This window comes from Dermacentor andersoni, chromosome 1, assembly GCF_023375885.2.
Source record: "Dermacentor andersoni chromosome 1, qqDerAnde1_hic_scaffold, whole genome shotgun sequence".
Classification (NCBI taxonomy): Eukaryota; Metazoa; Arthropoda; class Arachnida; order Ixodida; family Ixodidae; genus Dermacentor; species Dermacentor andersoni.
Window position 1 is genome coordinate 168,274,662 of NC_092814.1, and position 24,462 is coordinate 168,299,123.

Genomic DNA, 24,462 nt, shown 5'->3' on the forward strand with positions numbered 1-24,462 from the left:
GGGCCAACGCTGCATGCCACCGACACCCTGCGTGACGAGGTAGTAGCTAAGCCCAGTTGGGGTGAGAGAGAGAGAGAGAGAGAGATACGGACCAAGCGCCGGCTTCCGAGAGCGCGAGCGAGGGTGCCGTGGCGATGCCTTCAGGCCTCACGCAACACCTGGCGCGCTATGGCTGCAGCATGTGTTCCCTTTCGCTTGCTCTGCTTCGTCCAGGCGCTCGCCTGGCGTGGCTTCACAGCCAAAGGAAATTTAGGTGTCCTTTCGCTGTTACAGAATACAGACGCCAGTTTCTTTTCGCTCAATTAGCCATCTGCTTCCGCATCAAAAATAGAATCGAACGAAAGGAGACCTTTGCCACTATATGAGTTTATCATACCAGTAATGCATGCCGCATAACCAGTTTGTTTTATATAATTGAATTTCCTTCGCCATAACGTGCACGAAGACCGCACGCACAACGAGAATGAACAGCATTCGCTCACCGTTGCTTTAAGTTTCCACCCGGGGGAGAATTACGTATCTGACGTGGGATCAGGAAGGCACTAGGGGAACGCGAGCAATACTTGCGGATATTTACAACAAAGCTCTGTGTGAGCACCCGTATAAATTGACCAATGCAGTAAACGGCAATCTTGCTTTTGTAGTAAGCAGTGCAATTCAGGCCCGGTATTTGAATAATGTGACACCGTCTACGACAATAAAGATTATATAAGACTGTGAAGCTACAGAATCATACAAAATAATATTTCCGAGAAACTGCTTCACTGCTTGTGCCTCAACCATATAAAAGGAGCCTCCTAGTTTGCCATACATGTGTTCCATATTCGCATTGGTGACAATTTTTAGGAGTTTTGTTTTTCTTTGCCTTTCATTTGCGATCCCTGAAACTACATAAGATGTCCTTTTCAGCATAAAGAAACTGTTGTACTAAGTCAGCAACGAGCGCTGTTGTTTTTGCTGTGTCATTTCAGTGTTGCCAACCCCTACCATCCGCTCACTCTTCCTTCCATACCGATGCACGATTTTCTCTGTGCATGCTTTCCGCAATTGCGTAGATTATCGGAAATTGTGGTGGTACAGGAGACCATCTTCGCTGCACATAAGACCAACTGTGGCTTGCACATAATAGGACAGCTCGCACAGAAGCGAACTGTCACACAGCAACCTCCGGCAGATTTCGCAAGCGCTGGAACCAGCATAGAACTCCTGCGCTGTACAGGTTAGTGTATTGGCGCTCTGTATCGAGCCGCTAGTATACAGTATCGACATATTTAAAGATTAGTATGCACCAGAAAATTTGAAAGAACAAGTTTGGTGGCATGTTCCACCATCCCGTTTCAAATGGAATGTTCCAATAATAATAATAATAATAATAATAATAATAATAATAATAATAATAATAATAATAATAATAATAATACCTCCAACACACCTTTTCAATCGGCGCATCACCTGGCATTTAGGGAGGTCGACTATCGCAACATTAAAAGCGCTCTGCGGCCGGTGTAGGGCGCGTTCAACTTTACTGCAAGATGGGATTTGGAAAGGTGGCGTCATGTGTGGTAATGCGCAGGCTGGGAAACTGTTTTAGAGGTCTTTCATGGGACGGGCATGTTCTTTGTGACTATCAGTGCGCATGGCAGTAATCAAACATAAAAGAAAAAGATGCCTCATGAACGAAGACGCTGCCACTTATAAGAAAGCTCACACATCCAGATTTCAAAGAGTAAGTGAACTAAAGCACTGGGCTTAGCTAGCTCCGTATATTACACCTTTGCAATAGCAAGTGCGCGAATTGTGCTTCGAGAGGTGCTTGGTATTTAAGAAAAGGACGCAAGAGTGAAAGATTGGTGACGAAGGTTAAGTTAAATGTCTCGCTCCATGTAAAACCATGACGTTGCAGCTTTTTGCACTAGCTAGCCCGTGTTAGTTAACCTCTCATTAATTAAAAGGAAATTATGATGCATCGAAAAACAAGCGGCAACTTTACCTCACAACTGTCTTGGTGTTCTGATGCGCGAGAACGATCCAAAATACGTGTACATACCGCAATATCTATGCAGTGCCGCAGTAACGTCCTCGGGGCCAGGTTATGGGCATGCAGCTAAAGTATGGCAGAAAGCAATAGTTTTCTACGCCCACGTTAGCATTGCTTTCCCGCCGAATAAAAGCAGAAGAGTTCCCCAAAAGTGAACAACCATTAAAATCCGATTAAAAGTGTTCCACATTGTGCATTTAGGATCCAAATGATAAAACGGAAAGGGAATGACGAACCTTCACTTAATTCTCCGAACGTTAATTTGTCCCCCACTGACATATTCGTAGACAATGGTGAACAAGCGCACTGTATTTTTATTATTGATGAACTGCAAGGTCACCGGCATTAATTTTTTTCTCGTTGGCTCAAACGGTTATTAAACTTGTATTTAGGCGTATCACGTGCGATGAAGCTTTATACGTCTGTCACATACGGGATTAACGTTCGCTCTTTTTACCTCAGAAACAAGTTTTGACGTACTTTCTATCCGCGGAGATATTAACTGCGAATCTTTAAAATGAGTAAAATACTTTCCGCTTCTACATGCTTGCTGGATCAGTCTCATATTCAAAATAAATTATTAGGATCCCGTCACTGCACTTCTCAGTTCTTGTTCATGTGCGTTGGTCATAGGGGAACGAAAGCGTGAATTGGCAAATTTCTGCCTTCAGAGCAAATCGTAAAGCAATAACTACGGTTATTTCTCACTGAGGAGCAGTAGCGCTATGCAGGGCTAAGCTTGTATTATATGAAGTTTGCATGTAGAGTCCCATCGTGTAGACATGGGAACGACAACGTTGCACACAAACTTACAAACTCTTACAAAAATCATACGCCATGCAGTTAACATATGATGCTTCTGTTAGCTGAAATGCAAATGTTTCTTCATGTCTCATTTTGGTTCAAAGCTTGTTGTACTGTGTAGAAAAGCGAGGTGCCGTGCGGTGTGCTAGGTGTCCAGTCTCGTGGATGGGGCATCTACTGCGCGTTGGTTCTCCAAGCCAGCGAAAAGGATGTCCGTCGCTGCAGTGAGGCGTCGCGCTGGACGCCGTTCACGCAAAAGTGAAACTGTCCCCGACAGTGGTTAATCAGAATATGGCCCCAGGGTAACTGAACAATGATGATTACGAAAAGAAAAAAAAACGAAAGAGTTCTGCTGGTTTAAGTATAAAACTGCGATTAGTTTTTTTTTCGTTTTTTTTCAACAAAGAACGGTTCGACAGACGTTGCAGTTCCAATCAACGATATTAATACGCCCGGCTACAAAAGCACGAACGTTCAATTATGGCGCTAGAACTTGAATTTTCCTGTATAATTTGCGTTCTTTACACGACAGTACAAGCTGTTCCTGTTTTAATATCCTACCAGATCGTTAACAAGAAAGTGCTGTGGCAAGCCAGTGATTTGCAGCCTATGACGTTCGCATATGTGAAGGGGCAAACACATTTTTTCCCGACATATAACAGGGTTCAGACATATAATTCATACATGAAGTGTTATAATTCATAAGCTCGACGCATAATGGTTGATGGCGCCAGATTTTACGGGCGGGCAATTCATGTTGCGTCTATTTTTCTATCGCGATTATGCATTATAGTATAACTGTTAATAAAATTTTACTTCACATAAGCAGGGGGTGACCTCGTGACGCTACTCGATTTAATCGACGCCCATGTTATACCCCCTGTTAACCCTCCTGGCGCCAGACTGACAGCCTCTACCAGGCCCGCCGGGACGCTGCGGATCGCCAATGCTGCCATCTCACTCGCCTACAAACTGTGGCACAGCTGTCTGCCGATAACTGCGCCTTGCAGGACAACAAGGAATCACACTTACGCAAGGATTGCGTTATGAATATGGACGCGGCCCATGTTCCAGAAAATGTTCTTACGCCAGGACGTGACTTGCGTCGTGAGGCTGAGGGAGGAAAATCATAAAAGAGGGTAATTGCCCAACACTGCTCGCGACAGCGTCGACATTGCATTTATATCCCAATGTCAAAAAAGGATACAGCGGTAAATCCGCGCGAGTTCACATTGGGCCAATGAAATTTGGCGGACTTGAAAAACTAGCGCCAAGGTTCTCTGGATCCCCACCTAAAGCTCCACATTTCGCAAGCCTTACCAAGTCGTGACGTAACTCTCAGTCAATGAGTTAGCGGTAAGAGGGAAACTAGAGGAATTCCGGATCAAACTACAGAACAGGTATTCGGCTTTAACTCAGGAAGAGGACCTTAGTGTTGAAGCAATGAACGACAATCTCATGGGCATCATCAAGGAGTGCGCAATAGAAGTCGGTGGTAACGCCGTTAGACAGGAAACCAGTAAGCTATCGCAGGAGACGAAAGATCTGATCAAGAAACGCCAATGTATGAAAGCCTCTAATCCTACAGCTAGAATAGAACTGGCAGAACTTTCTAAGTTAATCAACAAGCGTAAGACAGCAGACATCAGGAACTATAATATGGATAGAATTGAACAGGCTCTCAGGAAAGGAGGAAGCCTAAAAACAGTGAAGAAGAAACTAGGAATAGGCAAGAATCAGATGTGTGCGTTAAGAGACAAAGCCGGCAATATCGTTACTAATATGGACGAGATAGTTCAAGTGGCTGAGGAGTTCTATAGAGATTTATACAGTACCAGTGGCACCCACGACGATAGTGGAAGAGAGAATAGCCTAGAGGAATTCGAAATCCCACAGGTAACGCCAGAAGAAGTAAAGAAAGCCTTAGGAGCTATGCAAAGGGGGAAGGCAGCTGGGGAGGATCAGGTAACAGCAGATTTGTTGAAGGATGGTGGTCAGATTGTTCTAGAGAAACTGGCCACCCTGTATACGCAATGCCTCATAACCTCGAGCGTACCGGAATCTTGGAAGAACGCTAACATAATCCTAATCCATAAGAAAGGGGACGCCAAAGACTTGAAAAATTATAGACCGATCAGCTTACTGTCCGTTGCCTACAAAGTATTTACTAAGGTAATCGCAAATAGAATCAGGAACACCTTAGACTTCTGTCAACCAAAGGACCAGGCAGGATTCCGTAAAGGCTACTCAACAATAGACCATATTCACACTATCAATCAAGTGATAGAGAAATGTGCAGAATATAACCAACCCTTATATATAGCTTTCATTGATTACGAGAAAGCGTTTGATTCAGTCGAAACCTCAGCAGTCATGGAGGCATTACGGAATCAGGGTGTAGATGAGCCATATGTAAAAATACTGGAAGATATCTATAGCGGCTCCACAGCCACCGTAGTCCTCCACAAAGAAAGCAACAAAATCCCTATAAAGAAAGGCGTCAGACAGGGAGATACGATATCTCCAATGCTATTCACAGCATGTTTACAGGAGGTATTCAGAGGCCTGGAGTGGGAAAAATTGGGGATAAAAGTTGATGGAGAATACCTTAGCAACTTGCGATTCGCTGATGATATTGCCTTGCTTAGTAACTCAGGAGACCAATTGCAATGCATGCTCACTGACCTGGAGAGGCAAAGCAGAAGGGTGGGTCTGAAAATTAATCTGCAGAAAACTAAAGTACTGTTTAACAGTCTCGGAAGAGAACAGCAGTTTACGATAGGTAGCGAAACACTGGAAGTGGTAAGGGAATACATCTACTTAGGGCAGGTAGTGACCACGGATCCGGATCATGAGACTGAAATAACCAGAAGAATAAGAATGGGTTGGGGTGCGTTTGGCAGGCATTCTCAAATCATGAACAGTAGGTTGCCACTATCCCTCAAAAGGAAATTGTACAACAGCTGTGTGTTACCAGTACTCACATATGGGGCAGAAACCTGGAGGCTTACGAAAAGGGTTCTGCTGAAATTGAGAACGACGCAACGAGCTATGGAAAGAAGAATGATGGGTGTAACGTTAAGGGATAAGAAAAGAGCAGATTGGGTGAGCAACAAACGCGGTAAACGACATCTTAGTTGAAATCAAGAAAAAGAAATGGGCATGGGCCGGACATGTAATGAGGAGGGAAGATAACCGATGGTCACTAAGAGCTACGGACTGGATTCCAAGAGAAGGGAAGCGTAGCAGGGGGCGGCAGAAAGTTAGGTGGGCAGATGACATTAAGACGTTTGCAGGGACAACATGGCCACAATTAGTACATGACCGGGGCAGTTGGAGAAGTATGGGAGAGGCCTTTGCCCTGCAGTGGGCGTAACTAGGCTGATGATGATGATGATGATGACGTAGCATTCACTCATACCTACTCCTTCCTCGTCGGAATGGTTAAAAGTCTCGAATGTGAAGTTTGTGGGCTCGTTTCGCCACACAAAAGCCACAGTGCCCTGTATCGCGCTGAACAAATTTGACAACCATCTTCTTCCCGAAAGCAAAACGCTTGGATCCTGGTCCCAGAAGATGTCAGCCAGAGTTCATTTGAAAGCAATGATGTGCTTTCTAAAAGCACAGGGATTATGTGAACGTCTTTAGAGTGTGTCTGGTGATGCCAACATGTTCTTGCTGCCAGTTTTTTCATATCCTTATCCGTCGTCATCTTTTCTACTGTTTCTCCTTCCCCGGTGCAGAGTTGCCAACCGCTCAGTTACTCTTGTTAATGTCCCTGGTCATAATATATTAAAAGAATACTCTGCTCATGCGACCCGGGAAACAAAGTTCAGCATACCATAATCTGGGTACCAGGGCACACTGGCATAACAGGGAACCAAGAGGCGGATAGGATAGCTCGAGGGCATACCAACCGGGCGTCCGACCAGCCTTGAGGAACCCGAGTCAGTACCCATGGGCTACTCAGATATCCTAAATTATTATAAAGGGGTCAGACTGAAGTACCCAACCCCGGATAAGGATCTAAGCAGAGAGGATGCTGTTGCATGGCGACAACTGCAGACGGGTACTTTCCCGAATCTAAACCTTCTGAATAAAATTTTCCCTACACAATATGAGGCTAAGTGCCCATGGTGCGGAGAGAAACCAGATCTGTACCACATATCATGGGCCTGTCAAAATATTGAGTCCCCAACTATCTATAAAATTAAAAACCCGAGTGCGGAACAGTGGGAGAGTATGCTTTCCAGCGTAAGCTTGAACGGCCAAAAGCACCTAGTAGAGTGAGCTCGCGGGTTGGCCATACTAAGTGGAGCCTTGGACTAGGGCACCAACCCTGTGATTGCAGACAGAAGAATCCATCAGAAGATGGAAGAGGCCGTCTGAAGCCGCGAAGATCTCTTTTCTAGAGCCCAATAAATGTTTTCCGATCCGAAACTCTCTCTCTCTCTCTGTCTCTGTCTCTCTCGAGTAAAGCTATGCACGTTCTGGAATGAGAAGTCATGAATGAATGAATGAATGAATTCCCGGGTTTTGCGTGCCAAAACCACGATTTAATTATGCAGCACGTCGTACTGGGGGACTCCGGATAAATTTTTACCACCTGGGGATCTTTAACGTGCCCCCAATGCATGGGAGAGGGGCGTTTTTGCATTTCGCTCCCATCGAAATGCGGCCGCCGCCGCCGCCGGCATCCGACCCCGCGAACTCGTGCTTAGCAGCGTAAAATGAGAAGTCTTCATTCTCAGTTACAATGCAGACAGGAGGGGTTAAAAAAGCTGTTACTCTTCCCAACGGGTAAAGTTTAAAACATGAGTATGTTTCCTGAACAATTTCAAATAAGGAGATATGCGTAAAATCTAAAGAACTAAGCAGCGTCTTAAAAACAAAGCGCGTTTACAAAGGTGGTGGCGTACCTCATTTTAAGCGGAATAATCACTTCATCGGTGCGTTTACAATACGCTGCCATAGAAAAGAGATGTAGCGTCCGAGTAGGAAACTCGCGACCATCGTTCTAAGGAACAAAATGCCATATCCTCTCTGCAGCCGCCGTGGTCAATGTCTTAAGAAAAGCTGAGCATTTATTTTTTTATTACACTGATAGTGGTGTGAAATTATTTTCATTTCGTTTCATTTATTTCTACCCTCAGGGCCTTTCGGCATTACAGATTGGGGCGGGCACGTCAGCCGCACAACGTGATTCAGACACTATAAACGCCTACATTCTACATGAACACAATAACAATGCAAAGAAATCAACACAACAGTAGTTTAGATAGTAATAATGCAAACATAACACAAATAATAAAATAAAGATATGGTAAATCAAACGTAAGCTTAGCTATCTAATTCAGGTGCAATGAGATCAGTTATCAAGGTGCGCCAGCTAGCTTCAAAGCACCCACAGCGCAGACCAGTTTGAAATTTATTTCGTTTCGTGTTACATTCATTATCGGTTCATGTTTTAATTCCATCAGTGCTATTTTTTTTAGTAAAGATTATCGCTCAAAGCGCCTTAGCCCACTTAGAAGGGAGATGGAGTTACAAGAAAAACATGCTTGCAACCGCATCACTTCAGCTAAATATATCCAGGTTTGCAATTGTTCTGTAATATACGATGTAACGAAATCGCATACTGTAATGAGATATCGTTCCAGACAAATAAGGCGTAAGCGTAGTGAGCGTAATCATGGTTTAATGCGTTCGTTCAATATTCGCTTTCAGAGCTTCTGATACCCAATTCAACTTTGCTCCAGGCCTTGCTTACAAATTCGACCTATCATCATCTCATTTATACCCCGCTTCCGATTTCGCTTTTCGAGATCCCTGACGAGATGCCTCCGAGAATGCATTGCAATTTCAACCTCGATACGCGCAATCACGAGGCTACTTTCGCCGACCACTTGTCCAGCTAGGGGGTGAATCACCCCGCGTCTTTAGCCATACCTAATAAACCGCCGACTAATACACCAAGCTCTGTTCCCATTTTTAATTCATTTTCCTTGCAAGGATCGACGAGCGCATGGTCTCAAAATTTCGAGGGTTATTGGGCCTAGGTACATTACTTTTCTTTTCTTTTTCCACCTTTACTGAAACATATGGTAGTCGCAAAGTGCATGAATCTAGTCATTTTTGCACTGTTTAGTTAGATTAGGTACCCCATATGTACTGCGTCACCAACCTGGCGTCATATTTCGTAACGATTCATTTTATTCTCCATTACTTGTTTCGCTTCTTCATTGGCTCGGACGCTGCATTACTACCGCCACTATCACAGGGTGTGGCCACTCGGCGCCACGGATGATATAAAGAGAATAATAAAAAATCAAACAGTAGCACTATATAGCCCCTGTCGAAGAACCGAAACCAGGGTAAGTTAATACACATTCATCTCCGAAAACAGAGCTACAATAAACACAGGACGTAGTAAAACGCCTGTGTTTTCTTCCTGTCCTCCCCCTTCTTCTTTCTTTCTTTTTTCTTTTTCTTTGCCACGTCCCCAGTCTGTTGGCGTTTTGTTTCTGAATACAGCCCCTGATCTCTTTTTCTCCTGCCTGTCATCAACTGCAAACGAGGCGCCAAACTCTACGTAGTTCCCTACCGCAGAAGTTGCAGTGTACTAGTTTTGGAGACTGTGTTCCTATAGAGCCACAAAATGATTTTCATTTTTCACTAATTTTGGATATAAACAGGAGGGGAAATTGCACTCGTCGCACTGGGGTTGTAAACGCGCCTTGAAGCAACCCTTAAATGAATTATCTAAAGAAGTTCAGCGCAGAAATATTCTCAGCTAAAAACAAGTACTACTCACATGATCTAGGTTCCCTTCTTAAGTCTGACCCAAAAAATTATGCCGAACAATTGTTCTTGATCGTCTCACCCGCAACGTAACACTCCTTAATGATGGCCAGGCATTGCTGTCGAATCAACAATCTGTATTCGAGTTTAACAGGTTCTTTATATCAGTATTCGCCATTGCAGATCATTCCAGAGTGCCCATTGTTTCCTATTTTGATTTTCGATTCATGGTGCCAATTAGCATTACAGCCGAAGGGATACCACAACTCATCTCAAATCTCAAAGTATCATCTTCCACCAGGCATAGATAACATAAAGTTTAATATATTAAAAAATGCTTTGTCCATCTCTAGCAAAATCCTATGCAATATTTTCACGCAGTAGTTATCATTAGGACTGCTCCCGAATGACTGGAAGGTTGGAAAATAGTTACTGTGTTCAAAAGTGGTAAGAAGAATTCATTGGAAAACTACTGCTATACCTCACTGACCTGCATATGTTGCAAAATGCTCGAACATATTGACACATCTACTGGTTTATTTTTCTCGGGAGACCGCTTTTCACCGGCTAACAAATGTTAAACGATATCAATCAGCGCAGGACGCGCCTGCATGTTTCTCGAATGTTAAAGATGGTTCTATCTGTTGTCTGTTGTCACTGCACCTTGTGTTACCTGAGCGTATGCGCGACGCGAATTCAGTAGTACACCTTCTGGAAGAAACGCGGGCACCAGCGATTATTCTGGAACCTTTGATGACTCATGCATAAAAGCAGACCCGCTTGACCCGCAGATCAGAGTTCGACGATCGCTGACTGTGTTCGCCGCTATGTTGGACTTTTAGTGTAGCTAGATTTTGTGCGTACAGGTTCGCCTACTAAAAAATTCACCGACGATTACGATACTACCTAATGCGAAATTTGAGCGCAGCTGTATACGTATTTTTATTTCGCGATATAGGGGCTGACCCGGACAATCTGTCTCGTGCAGCACGTTCCAAACAGAGCGAAGTGTGGCGCGTGTGCCTCGCTAAGCAGGAGATCGCGAGAAGCAGCACGTGGGTGACGCGTGGCTGCGATTCAAACAAAGCAGCCGCCACAGACAGACCTCCGCTCATGCAGGGCATCGTTTTCATACAGGCGACGTGTGCTACTCTGGCGCCATATCGTAGCCATCGTCGCCGCACAGCCCGTCTTGCGCGGCACCATGCTTTTCTTCTCACGCTTTCGTTCCACTAACGACGAGAGTGGCCCTTCATCACGGGGAAGTCATGCCACCAGTGTTGGCGGCGACAACATCCAAGGGAGCGCCACATCGAGCCTTACTCGTAGCCGCTCGCCATCGCCCCTTGCAGGAGTAGTGGCCCACGTCACACACGCTTGTACCACGGACTGACTTCAACAGCTGGCGCTACGGAGGAGCGTAGCCCTCCCAACCTCACGGCACCCTGGCCGCCACTCGGAAGTGCAGACGAGATCGCCCACGCGACTGCGGATGCCTAGGTCGCCGGCAACTCCATGCATGCGCAGTCGGTCTCCGCTCTGCTCCTCCTCGGCTGTCGCCTCATGGTTTAGTAGCATGCTCCTCATGCACTATCATCCTTCTTTCTTTTACCGCTGCGCTCCGCGTTCGCTTTCATTCTTCGCGGCGCTCGTTTGCTTGGTTACGCCGACGCCCGCCGCAGGAACGGGCGACTAAGAGCTGCAATCTAACACTTACTTTCGTCATTCACAGTTTCGCTACTGCGCTACACCGTCAATACAACGTGACATCTGGTGGAGGTGCTTGTGCGTTCATGCGCCCAACGCCTTCGCAAAGCCATGATCCAAGCCCGAATCCCAACAACAACAATAACGTTGCAAGGGCCAGCCAGCTAGCCGCAGGCTGCAAGAACTGCCCCTGGGCACGGACTTTTGCCTGAGACGACCAGGAATATCGTGGATCGTGGCAAAGTCAACAACCATAAAGTCAGCCCGAGCGTCGCCCATCGTGCTTCAATAACCCAGGGAGCCACCTACCTTCGGTGGAGCTTCGTCGGACGATCCGGAAACCTGTGTCGTGACTTTCGAAAGGGCCGCGGCCTCACGGCGAAAAGATCACGGCGAGTGGCTATGTGAACGCCTTTCAGTTGCTCAGGTCCACCGCGTGCGTGCGCGAGCTCACCGCCGGCTTTCCCCCCCCCCCCCTCCCTCCCTCTAGCTCATCTTTCTATTGCCTCTTTTCCGTCCCCCAGAGTAGGGTAGTCAACCAAACGCATTTCTGGTGAACATCCCTGCCTTCTCTCTTTCTTTCCTCTTCCTCTACATTAATGACTGACCCTTTAACATTTCCTCCTGCATGCGATTACTTGCCGACGATTGCATTATATAGAGAGCTATTAAAGGTAACGATGACGACATCTGCCTTCAAAGCGGTCTTAACCTGATCTATTCCTGGTGTCGTAATTGGCTAATGACCCTCAAGTCGTCAAAGTGCCAAATATTCTCAATTTCTCGTAAAAAAAAAAATTCTAACACTTCTTATTCAATAAGCAACTCTAGTTGCTCGGGCACAGTCATATAAGTACTTGTGCTTAAATCTCGCATCTAATCTTTCAAGGAAAACCCATATCATGAGCAGATGTGATAAGGTAACCCAAACACTGGATTATTTACGTCGAAACCTGCGTCCCTCACCTGCCAGCACACGCAAATGAGCTTATATAACCTTTGTTCGTCCGCAGCTTGAATTCGCCTCATCTATCCGGGCACTTCTCCAAGATTACCTAATTTCAATGTTGCAAGCAGTACAAAACAGAGCCGCCAGATTCATTTCATCCAATTACGACCGCCATTCCAGAGCCACTCGCATTAAGTTAGACTTATTCTTTCAAGCATTATGTGCCCGTAGAACAATCGCTTTATGTTTGATACGCAAGCATATTCACGGCACAACACAACAGAAATTGCCCCTAGTAATACCATCACGTACTTCTAGGCGCTTTTATTATCATGTCAGTCTCATGCGAATATTCGGTAGAACCAAAGCTTTTAATTCCCCAGCTTTGCCACGAGCCATTGCGCTCTGGAATGATCTTCCTGACAGCCTTGTTTCCATTACTATGGAAGGATACAGAGAAGAGCCATACATTATATATATTTCTTTTTCGAATACGGCCGAGAGGAGTCTATAACTCAATTATTGCGCACTAATGGTTTTGACTCCTTTCAAACGAGGAGAAATATAATACGACTGAAGTTCCTTTACTCTTCAATAAACCGTAAATTTTCTTTAGATGCTAGTTCATACATAACTGTTTCTGCATCTGGGAAATCCCGTTGTTCCCACCCCCTCACTCTCCACACTTGCGTTGCCAGAACAGACCTCTTTAAATTTTCCTTCTTTCCTCGAACTATAGAAGAATGGAACTTCATACCGTTCCATCATCTCAACTCCTCTGAATCAATTCAAACTCATATTATTAGTTTGTTCTAAGTAACATTGCTGGTGTGTGCTCTTTTGTTTGCTTTCTTAAGCGTATTTGTTATTTGTTACCTTGCCCCTCCTGCTCCGGCCACACAGCCTGCAGTGTGATGTAAATAAATAAATAAATAAATAAATAAATAAATAAATAATCGTTAAACATTCCACGATAATTTATACTCTCACTTCTTGTGAAGTTCTGCGTTCAGTATTGTATACAATTTCTTCGCAGTCATTAATAACGTTCTTTTTTTCCTGTTTATGCTCAGCATAATCCTACGTTTCCACCACCCATCAATAAATGCTTCGACTGCAATTGTGACGTACTTATGAATAAATAAATAAGTTTACCGCAAGAAAGGTCATCTCGATCTTTGACAGCAGCGTTTTTTCTAGCTCTTACAAGAACGTATAGTTAAGGTATTGTAACTACACCAAACCACATGAGGTGACTGCTCGAGGGTGGCGGAAGGGCCACCTCGTCAGCAAGTCTTATTGTAAGCGCCCAAGCTAACAATGCGCTTGTTCTAGGTTCGTATCGCTTGATGGCTGCGCCGGACAAGAAGTGCTCCCGCACGCATTTGTCATTTTCATTATGCTTCGAATGGGCCCCAGAAACTCCTCTATGTGTCTGCTTCTTGAAGAGGCGCACGGGTATGAATCACAGTGAGCAGGCATGCGGCACACCACTGCACGTGATTCAACTACTTCGTGCAACACTCAGGTTGTCACGGTAAGGCGCCCGCCAGTTTCAACAATGTAACATCTTCTATGAAATGTAAATATTTAATAGAGCACGTTCATATGCAGAAAACGAAGCACGCCGCTTCCTTGCTGGTGCAAGCACTGCCAATCTTGCTGAGCTGTATTTGCTGAACTAGAGAAACTCTGAAAGTGGGGCCATATAGGAGCACGGTTTTTGGCGTGCTACTCCGCGCAGGCGGAAGGGAGAGAATTGGGAACTGAGGAATGGAAGTAAGAAGGTAGTTTCATCTAGAGGTCTAAGTATGAAATATTTACGCTTGATGTGACTGCTGGAGCTCAACATTCCAAAGCAAGACCAGGGTTCATATCCCAGGGACGGTGCGAAGGACGTACTACACGGAAGGGCTTCACACATATTTTGACCACATCGGGTCTCTTAGCGCGCACCGTGGTCAGAGAAATCAGGCGTTTCTGCATTCTGTGCCATGGGAATGCGAGCGCTATGCCTGGGAATCAAAGCCGGGACATCGAGCTCCGCAGCATATTGCTATAACCACCAAGTTACCACGGCGCACGTTACATGGCAACCTGCGGTTCATCTGGGGATTCGATCTATATTAACGGTATCCGTGATATGCGGAAAGGCTCACCGACAATGTGGAGCTCAACGTCGTAGCTCCTGCGGCTGCCATGCTTGTACTCGACATTGCAAACGTAGAGGCCGTGGTCCTCGTAGCGCAGTGACGAAATGGCCAGCAGTGCGGGCCTGCGCACGGCCGAGAAGTGAGCGCGTCCCCGCAGAGGCTCAGCGACCGAGTGACGCGCCTGCATCAGGTTTCCGCGGCGCCCTGGAGGCGGGTCGAGCGTGTAGAGCGCCGTGGTGGGGTCGTCAGCCCGGTGCCACCAGACCTTGACCGCCGGGTCTGAGCGCGGTCCCAGGTCGCAGGGCAGGTCGGCGGTCGCACCCTCCGTCAGCAGCACCGTTACTGCAAGAACGGGAGCGGAACCATTACTGCCGCGCTTCACGCACTGCACCGACCACGAAGTCACTGCCGCCGCTGTCGTTCATCAGCTGCGACGACATAGGTCATTCACTACGAAAAACCTATCTATACCAGTGACATGACCATGAAATAACTCTGAAGAAAACATGAAATAAAGCGAAGTTTCCAAAGGTGAACAAATACAATAGCACCATACTTACGACAACGAGAGAAAACCTGTCAAGGAAGAAGAAAACAACACAATAGAAAGTAATTACATGCAGCTTGCAACTCGCGCATGATAAGCGAACGCCACAGGTACGAGAGAAGTATTGCCCGGGGAAGGGAAGCTGTGGGACCGTATTCATATTCTCCTTCTTTTATTTAGGTGCTGCTGTGATGAGGAGACAGGCTGTCATAGTGAAAGAAGGCATCGTCGAACTGCATTTGTAACAACCACAGTGTAACACAGGCACAGGCATTGTAACACGACATATATGATAAAAGAAGCTGCCTGTCTATAGACCTTAAAATCAAATGCAATAAGTTAATTAGTCAATTACTCCCTATATACAAGCTGTAGAAGTACAACAGAAAACTATATGCTATTGTCATGTAAAAAAGGAACCGTTGTGTGCAAGACACACTAGCGAATATAATTTTTTTTACATGCAACAAGATGCCAAGCTTTATGCATCCGTATGCGGCGCAGGCTGATATCACCCAGCGGAATGCGCTTTTCTTGAAGGAGTCTTCATTGGTGAATGGAATTAGAGCAACGTTACCTGAGGTATCTGCTTACGCCGGTGGCGTTTTTGCGTTAACACTGTGCGAAGAAGGCACGCATGTAATACAGAAGGCAAAAGGCCAACATGCACGTATGCAAAAAAAAAAAAAAAAAAAAAACGTGCGCGCAGACCAGTAGCCTGCAGGTGCATTTAAATAGCAACGAAATTGAGAACTTCCAATTTCATACGCGCAAGCTTTGGCTACAGACGCGTTTCTGTGGCGGAGAAGGTTCGAGCTTCGTGATACGGGCGTAAAGCATAAACGACGTGACATGCTCCGGTCGCTATTATAAGGCGTTGGTTCAAGTCTGAACGGTCACACGCATGCAGTAAAAGAGCTGACTCGTTCAGCATCTGTCTCGTTACTCCGCAAGAAAAGGGGCTGGCCTGCCGGGCGCGGCTATCCGAACACAGAAGTGACAGCAAAGCTCGACACACTGCTGGCAAGAACAAGAGAGTCCGGGAGACCAACATGCTCAGAAGGAAATGGAACGAAAAATAAAGAAGCTGAACTGATTCTCCCCGAAGTTGAAGGCTCGAAACGGTTTCGCACAAATTCGACCACAGCGCGCCTGCTTGTTGTTGCCGATTTTTCGCGCTACGCCCGGCTGCCGTCTCAACGGGGCTCCCGGTGGTGCAAAGTTTAGGACTCGTAAAAAAAAAGTACGAAGAAGAAACGAGGCAACGTGACAGAGAAAAACGGGCCGAAATCACTGCTCCAATCCCTTCGAAATCCCGACGACAGGGCCCTGCTTCGCTTTTCCCGTTTTTCAGCGAAGTTGTTTCGGAAACTATTTTTTCTTTGTTCGTTCTTCCCATGCATCTTTTGGGTTTTTTGATAAATCGGTTTCCACGTCTAGTTTGGCCAACCTGATGTTGCTTTTTTGTCGGTCTTCGGGTAACTCACGAGGCCGTTTATTTCGTCCCGTTTCCAGCTCTCTGCAATGCTCCTGAGCGGTCCTTCTCTGCCGCTGCGCCACACCTGACCGCCTTCTTTCATTTTTTTCTTCTGCTAGTATTCGTGTCAGACTTTGTTCTTATTATACTTCTAAGCGGTGTCTTTACCTCGGTTTCTTTTTTTATTTGGATAATACTTCCTTACTCATCCACTAATACCCGATCTCTGTGGGACATTTGTACATTGTTCTAGTGTAAGCCGTGGAGCTTCGGTGAAGTTCGTGTAGACTTCAAGCCTTTGGTACAAATAATTCGCACAGCGTCGCTTAGCAGTCACACACCGTCAATGGAGGCACCAACGGCACTTGACAAAGCTGGTTGAAATTAGCGAATATGTTTAGATTTATATTCAAATTCAAATTTATTTTTAGTATAGCAGCCATAACGACCAGCGACCAGAATAAAAAAACGCTTGGGATAGCTAGAGGGGAGCAGGCCAACACTCAGAGCAGGGAATGCAGTAGAGGTAATTTTGACAGCACGCCGCCGCCCATAGTGGTGCTGCAACAACATTGAAATCAGTTGCTAGGCTGCTTATTTTATATGCGAAAGGCTAGGGACGTCAGTCCCCACATCTGAATCTGCTATCGCCGTGGCAGCTTGCGCAACAGTAATCTTTGCCGGGGAAACGTATGCGGGATCCGCTACGTGCTTTGCATTGTTATCAAGAGCGCCTTATAATCAATTATGTGGTTCAGATGCTTGTTTTGTACTTGTTCTTTAATGAGACGTATGCTGTTCTGTATGTTGTATGCGTGATTCCAAAGGATGTATGCGCTATTCGCCTCACTTTGTTGAGTGCTTGAAGCCCCTGCCTGACGGGGGTAGGAGCCGCTGCTGCTGGCCTGCGTTGACCCCCGGATCGGCCCCATTTCTGCGAACAGACGCGTACGCGAAAAATGCCGACCACCTAGAGGCTAACAGCTTCGCTGTAGAAAGTTCCGTTAGGAAATCATCATCTCGGTAATCAAGTCGGCTTACACAGTATTAAAACATAAGTCGAAGCCAAATTTATTGCAGTGACGTCTCATTCACAAGAGTATTTTTTTTTAACTATTGGCGCGTCAGTAGCCTAGTCAATTCTATCTTTTTTTCAACCAGGTAAAGCATTCAGCATTGTTTAAATCAGTAGTGTTCAGTATCTTGTTAATTCAGTAACAGCAACTCTTGTTTAGCGCGTTTCTGCGGCCATTTAATAGCGTTCCAATATAACAGGTTTCCCGGAAGTACATATCCTCTTGTATTTTTTCCTTAATAACTAATCTGATGTGTGTTTAATCGTTATTGTGAATGCATTGAATTTGCATTGTTGACACAGCATTGAGTCGAGCGTTGTTATTTTCCTTTTGATATATTGGTCTTAATGGTTGATTTGGCCAACCTAATTCGATCAACCTGATTTCGATTTTGTCTGCTTTGGCTTTCAGATATCCCTCTCCTCTGCAGCGACATTGCAAATGATACCGTGTCACTCTTCTCATAAACGCTTGGTAAATTCAGGAGCCGAATAAATTATGATTACTGCGCGCACAGGGCAGGGTACAAGATCCACTGCCTGCGAGATCGGGGCCCGTATTCACAAATAACGTCTTACGCCACGGCTACTTGCAAGAGTAGGCGGCAGTCAACCGTCATATTGGGCACATTATTAGTGGAGGTGGTCGGCCGAACACGAACGGCTCTTGCGAACGAAAAGCATTGTGCATTCTGGCCCAGATCCCACGAATAACTTGTTGCGCAGTATATCCGATCGCATACTGCCATCGGGCGAATTGGCGGAGCTAATTGTCCTGCTTCGATTCGTTCCGATAATTGTTGTTCACTTAATGATGGGACCCTGGCAAAACGGTAATCAGGTAAGTTCCCCGTACCTTGGGAATTTACCTTATTACGCATGCCGAATTGCGTGGCGCGGGGCGCGGCGCAACCCACCTTTTGACGTAGCAGGGCGGCGTAAAATCAAGCTTCACTACACGACGCAAAAGCAGTCCGTCTCGCCCCTGCTGCTCAAGTGAATACATGCATCCAATCGGGAGTTGCGCACAGCACCAAACGGAATAAGACCACTGATAGAGGGAAGTGCGACGGCGGATTTATTGCAACACCGCCCTGGTGCGTCACAGGAGGCAATCAGGTAAACTGAACGAATAATGTGAGCTCAAATATTTCGATTTGCAGGCCCATTTTAATCAATAAATTAAATTTTGAAATTTTACGAGCCATAACTACGCTGTTATTATGAGTCACGCCATAGTGGGGAACTCCGGATTAATTTTGACCATCTGGGGTTCTTTGACGTGCACCCAACGCACGGTACACAGTCGTTTTTGCAACATGCCCATTTTCAAATGTTTAAGCCCGGAACTAGGCCTTCATGGCCATTTCCTCCAACTTTCCAATATAAAAGTGTGCCGTAAAGATTGTAACTGAGTTAATTAATGCAATTAGTTTGATTAGTGAAGTGACTGCTTTTCTTTTTATTGCAAGTGATGCCCTACTGGGCACATAAATTATTTGTAGCTACATTATTCGAATAGCTTTCTGCGCTTTCCGTGTTTTTTTTGTTTTTTGAGTGTCTGAAAAAGAAAAAACACATGCACCTACAGAATGCCAAGCCTATGCACAACATCACACACTTTCTTTCGTCGCGTTCCTAGATTGGACTGGGCTATATACTTTAGAGACCACCCCCCCCTTTTTTTTTTCTTGACCGTCATGATCCTCCCGCTAAGTGACTAAGCGCACAATTGCCTTTTGAGCTTTGGTACTGTGTATTTTAGTAATTCTTTTCGATTACGTCTTTGTTTTCCACCTGTCTCTTATCCCCAGTGTAGGGCAGTAAACGGGATGCACGTATAATTAACCTCCCCGCCTTTCTTATCCTGGCATTCTCTTTCACTTTCGATTTCCATTCTTTTAGCCATTACACATATTGGCTCTCACGCAGTCGGCTCTTTCTCCTGAATTGGTAACTCGAATGGTCGAATGAATAGACGAATAGTATAGTATTAGAAAGTGGATCGAAAGAAAACGACCCTGGAAAAATTACACTCCTTAATCTCATCGTTATTTTCTTTTCCAAGTTGACAAGAAATCACGTGCTACGTGACTCACGTAGCATGCCTCGGTGCTTAGTACTTTTGCTGTTGTAATTTGCCGACTTGTGCATCTTTTGTATTGCAGCGCGATGTTTTCTGGGTCTTTTTTAAGTGCAGACTACTGGCTGTTGTAGGCAATACTGGCTGATAGTGCTGCATGCGATCTCTGTGGCTGCGAAGAGAGCATTAACCTCCTATTTTGCCACTGTGCTCAGTTTGAAGCGCAAAGACAATCTATGATTAATGCATTCAAGAAACTAGATGATCGACTTCTGGATGAACAGACAATACGAGAACACCGTCCCCACCAATCATCAGCTCAGAAGGCACTAAAGGCACTTTTATGCTTTCTGAGAACGTCTGGCTTGTGCGAGCGCCTTTGACTCTGTAGTGTTGTTCGTGCACGTCTCTCTATCCTCACCTCTATCGTTCTCTCCCTTATTTCTATTCCTCTTCTCCCTTCCCCCCGCGCAGGGCAGCCAACCGGGCCCTTGACTGGTTAACATCCCTGTCTTCCTTCTCTCTCTCTCTCGCTCTCTCTCTCTCTTGTGGTGCACTAGCTTATTTAGCACTTCTCCAGCAGCTGTCATCTATTAAGTGAGCGTTTTCTTTTCTGTTCCCGTTCCCCTTCCTCTCATTTGTAATTATTTTATCATCCCCGACAACCTACGCTTTTCCTATCCCCATGACTTTTCAATAATAATAATAATAATAATAATAATAATAATAATAATAATAATAATAATAATAATAATAATAATAATAATATGAAGGTGAAGGAGAATGTGTATGGTACAAGCATACATTCGCTGAAGCAGTTTTTCTTTATGCTGAATTGGTTGTCCTACCACACGCACTAGTGCAAATCACTTTGTATCCGAGAGAAATTCCTGCAACCACTTGTCGCGAACTCGTCGGCAGCAGTTGCACTATGCATCTTTTTAGCTTTGCACGATACGTGGCACGTTACTGAGCTGCGTGATGCGCCCGGCCCACTGCGCACGCGCCTCCTCTCTGTAGTACCGCTAATTCTAACATACTGTGGTCGCGTACCGTGCTTGAGCGGCGAACAAAATCAATAAATTGAAGAAAAAGCTGAATATTTCTTATGTGGAACAATAAAGCTTGTTTGCACATATTTATGCGTCATTTACAGCGATTACAAATTGTTAACTTTTGCGGTATTCCTTGCACTGCTTGTCAGCTTACGTTGTAGATTCGATTACAGTACACGCTATAATCCAATTCAAGCTTTACATCAAAGCTTTCGTTCACGCTTCGCGGGATGTGTTCTATGTTTTATTCCGCACTCACGATCACTGAGACATCGGATCAACTGCCTGTATGTTCAATTCATCTAAGCTGTTTTACAGTGTGAAGAAAACGAATCTGACAACGAAATTATGTCTTGTTGAGGCATCATATCTTCTTTTCGCACATTCACGCACCTCCGTCATTTGCTGCATGGCAACACTCGTCTGGTGTTTGCTCAACTAGGTTTCATCTATGTGTGCTTCATGGTAACCGGCCACACCAGTCAGTTCCGGGCCACCGTCGTCCGTGGTATAGAGGCGCATCAGCACTGCGCGCCTCGCAGTATCCTGTAAAGGCAGCGCGCATGTCGTTATATGCCATTTTTAGGCTCTATAACGACTGTGATCTCTGTCTTTGTGCATGAATGTTATTATATAATCAAATGTTTATAGCTCGTGCTTCTTTTGTGTTTGTGTAGCCCACGCAAGGACTACGAGGCTGAACTCCAAAGTAGTGTTGAACGGCGTTTCTCTGGCTTTGCTGTCCTCTACGTTAGGTAGCGTAAGCCACAGCCGACTCGCTTACTAAACCTCAGCGCTCACAGCGCGATATCTGGAGTGATCAGGAGCAGCAGTACACACCTATTCGAACTTAAGACCCAATGGGAGACTTCCGCATGCCGTATGTCGTTGACAGACGAGATTGCATCTGTGTGTACCGTTTTCGTTTGAAGCTTAGCAACAGGGAATCCCGCTTGTACAAAACTGAACTTTTAGTGAGAGAGAGAGAGAGAGAGAGAGAGAGCGAGAAAGAGAGAGAGCAACCTTTTAACGAAAACTGGAGACATTTTCCTGGTGACATGCCTAGCCTGTTACTACGGAGGAGTGCGATTAGAAAAGTAATGAGTCACGTAAGACATACGCCATACACATCACACGCACAATACGCACCATATGCAACCTACAAACATAAAGCATCTCGTTGAGACCCGTGTGTCGCATAAGAGTTCAAAGCGCTTTCATAGCCTCGGGCGTACAGACGGATAGAATCAGCACTGCACCATGCGTGAAATGTACGGGAGAACATGGCGCCCTTAATCAGATAGCGCAGCCTCTTTGCACTGCAAAGGATCATCCTACAACGATGGCACTAAATGTATCTCGGAGTTGAAACTTTGAGCTACGACATGCATACTGGGACCATGGACCAGTGCCGCCTGTGCGCCCGCCCCGCGCTACGTAGGCGCATTTAGCTTTTCTTCGAGGCACAGCTCTCGACGAGACACTTTAATAGTGCATGTTTTGTCTTTGTGTGTGTTATGTGTATGCTGTATTTTCTGTGGGTATCACTTCACTTCAGTAATCCTGGTCCAGCGCTGACATACAATGGGTGACCAAAAGTTTTGCAGCTCGCATGTATGAAAAACTGCCAGACCTTGGAAAAAAATTTTCAACATAATCTCCCCTCACACTAATGCACTTCTCCTATTTTCCTGGAATGCTTTTGATACCTTGCAAAAAACAACTTTCTTCCTGGTTGCCAAGCCACTCCTCTGCGGCAGTTTGAAGCAAGTTCAAGTCATGAAACCTCGTTCCTTTGAGGTGTTTCTTCTAATTCGAAAATAAATAAAAGTCACTCAGGGCCAGGTCGGGACTGTAGGGTGGGTAATCCTGCTGTTCGAAGCCACACTCTCCAACGGCAGCCTGGGCAACACGAGACCTGTGAACCGGGGCGTTGTCGTGCAGGAGGAAGACGCCTCTTGTCACTAATCTTCGGCGTTTTTCCACGATGGCTTTACGCAGTTTTCGAAGTACGTTGCCGTAGTATTCGCCTGTAACTGTCCGACTGTTTTCAAAATACTCAATGAGCAGGAGTGTCGCCATCACTTACTTCCCTGAGCTTTGGGTCTTGAATGTTTTCGACAGAGGAGACCTCGAATGCCTCCACTGCATAGACTGCTGTTTTGTTTCTGGGTCCCACTGATACGGCCAAGTCTTATCCCAGCCACAAAGCGGGAGAGAAAATCTTCTGGGTTGCTTGAATATAGATGCACAAGTTCCCTTGATGAATGCACGCGCTGGCGTCGATCTTGCGCTAAGAGGTTCCGTGGCACCCCTCGTGCCGAAATATTCAACGTACTTAAAACACCGTGGATGTTGGCGAAAGCACTGCCATAAGAAATGTTTAATTCTCCGGTAACTTGAGACACCTTGATTCCGCGATTATTCATGATAAGGCTCTCTGCTGAGGCTGAATGGTCCAAATCGGTTGAAGTGGCCTGCCGCCCTGACCTTGGGTCGTCTTCCACGTGCACACGGCCCCGTTTAAACTCATTGAACCACCGAATCACTGTAGTATATGAAGGACATTCACTTCCATACACATTCACCATCCTACTGTGGATTTCTTTGGCGCAACTTCCTTCTTTGCACAAAAATTTTATAACATTCCGGTATTCGAGCTTGAAATCGTGGGAGGACGCCATGTTTGACTGACTGATGCAGACCAAGTAACGAACTGGAAGTCTTGATATTCAGACAAGGCTTGGCTGCAGAGATGATTTAAACATAAGGTAGAGAGATATCACTGTCAGACATTTGGGTGTAGCCAAGTTGCCAAAGTTTTTACCTCCCCTTGTATGTTGCCCTAGGGCAATGTTAATGCCAGCTACAGGGCTCACCGTCATATTTACACTGATGACATTGTCACGGCTACATCACCTGCCATTGGTGTGTCGATTCCGTCTCCGAGTGTTACCATCTCTGCCACTCTCAGTCACCGCACTTCAACTACAGCCACTGAACTAGCTGCACTGCGGGTCGCTTTGATTTACGTCATAGATCAGACAGTCGAGTCTTGGGCCATCTTCACCAACTCAAGAGCGGCCCTGTAGTCAATGAAGTCGCCACGCATGCATGAACCACTCGTAATGCACATCAGACGCCTATGCAATAAAGTCTGCGAACTGCATCACAGGGTTGTGCTGCAGTGGTTACCAGCCCACTGCAGAATATAAGGCAACATCCAGGCAAACCGTGCTGCCAAAGCGGGGCACGACACTTTGAGATAAATGTTCCAGATACCTTTCCCGAGAAAATACGCGGCGACTCTGGTATCTGCACACGCTTGGCGTCTCCAGCGATTCCTCTAGACAGATACCAGCTACCAGTACGGACCCGTATACAAAGTAGATCCATGGTGCGACATTTACATGTCGCGAGGCCTCAATAGACAGGACCAAGCCTGCCTTGAACGCATAAGAATCGACGTGGCCTACACAAACTACTCCATGTGTTAGATTCCACTCCCGGACTCGCCAATGTGCCCTGAATGTAACGTTCCTGAAGACCTGCAACATGTTCTGTGCGATTGCTGCCGCTACGCATCAGAGAGAGAGAGAGAGAGTTTTTCAAGGCGCCAGTGCACCTTCAACAGGATTCGAGCTTAGCACTACAGCCCATTCTCGGCCCATGGCAAAGCACCACCTAGTGCGTTACGCGCCACGAAAGCACTGCTGATGTTCTTGCGCTTGCGGGCCAAGAGCCTTAACGATACTTTGTAAATATCTATATAT

General features: G+C 45.8%; 1 protein-coding gene across 2 annotated transcripts in view; it reads right to left on the reverse strand.

Annotated features, from left to right (window-relative positions):
* Window positions 1-24,462, reverse strand: part of LOC126547166 (neural cell adhesion molecule 2-like) — a 458,110-nt gene that overhangs the window by 126,328 nt on the left and 307,320 nt on the right. For both annotated transcript variants that reach the window (XM_055062734.1, XM_055062733.1), the window contains exon 2: window positions 14,459-14,794. In XM_055062734.1, coding sequence (XP_054918709.1) covers window positions 14,459-14,794 — 336 coding nt within the window. The remainder of the gene's footprint in view (window positions 1-14,458; window positions 14,795-24,462) is intronic.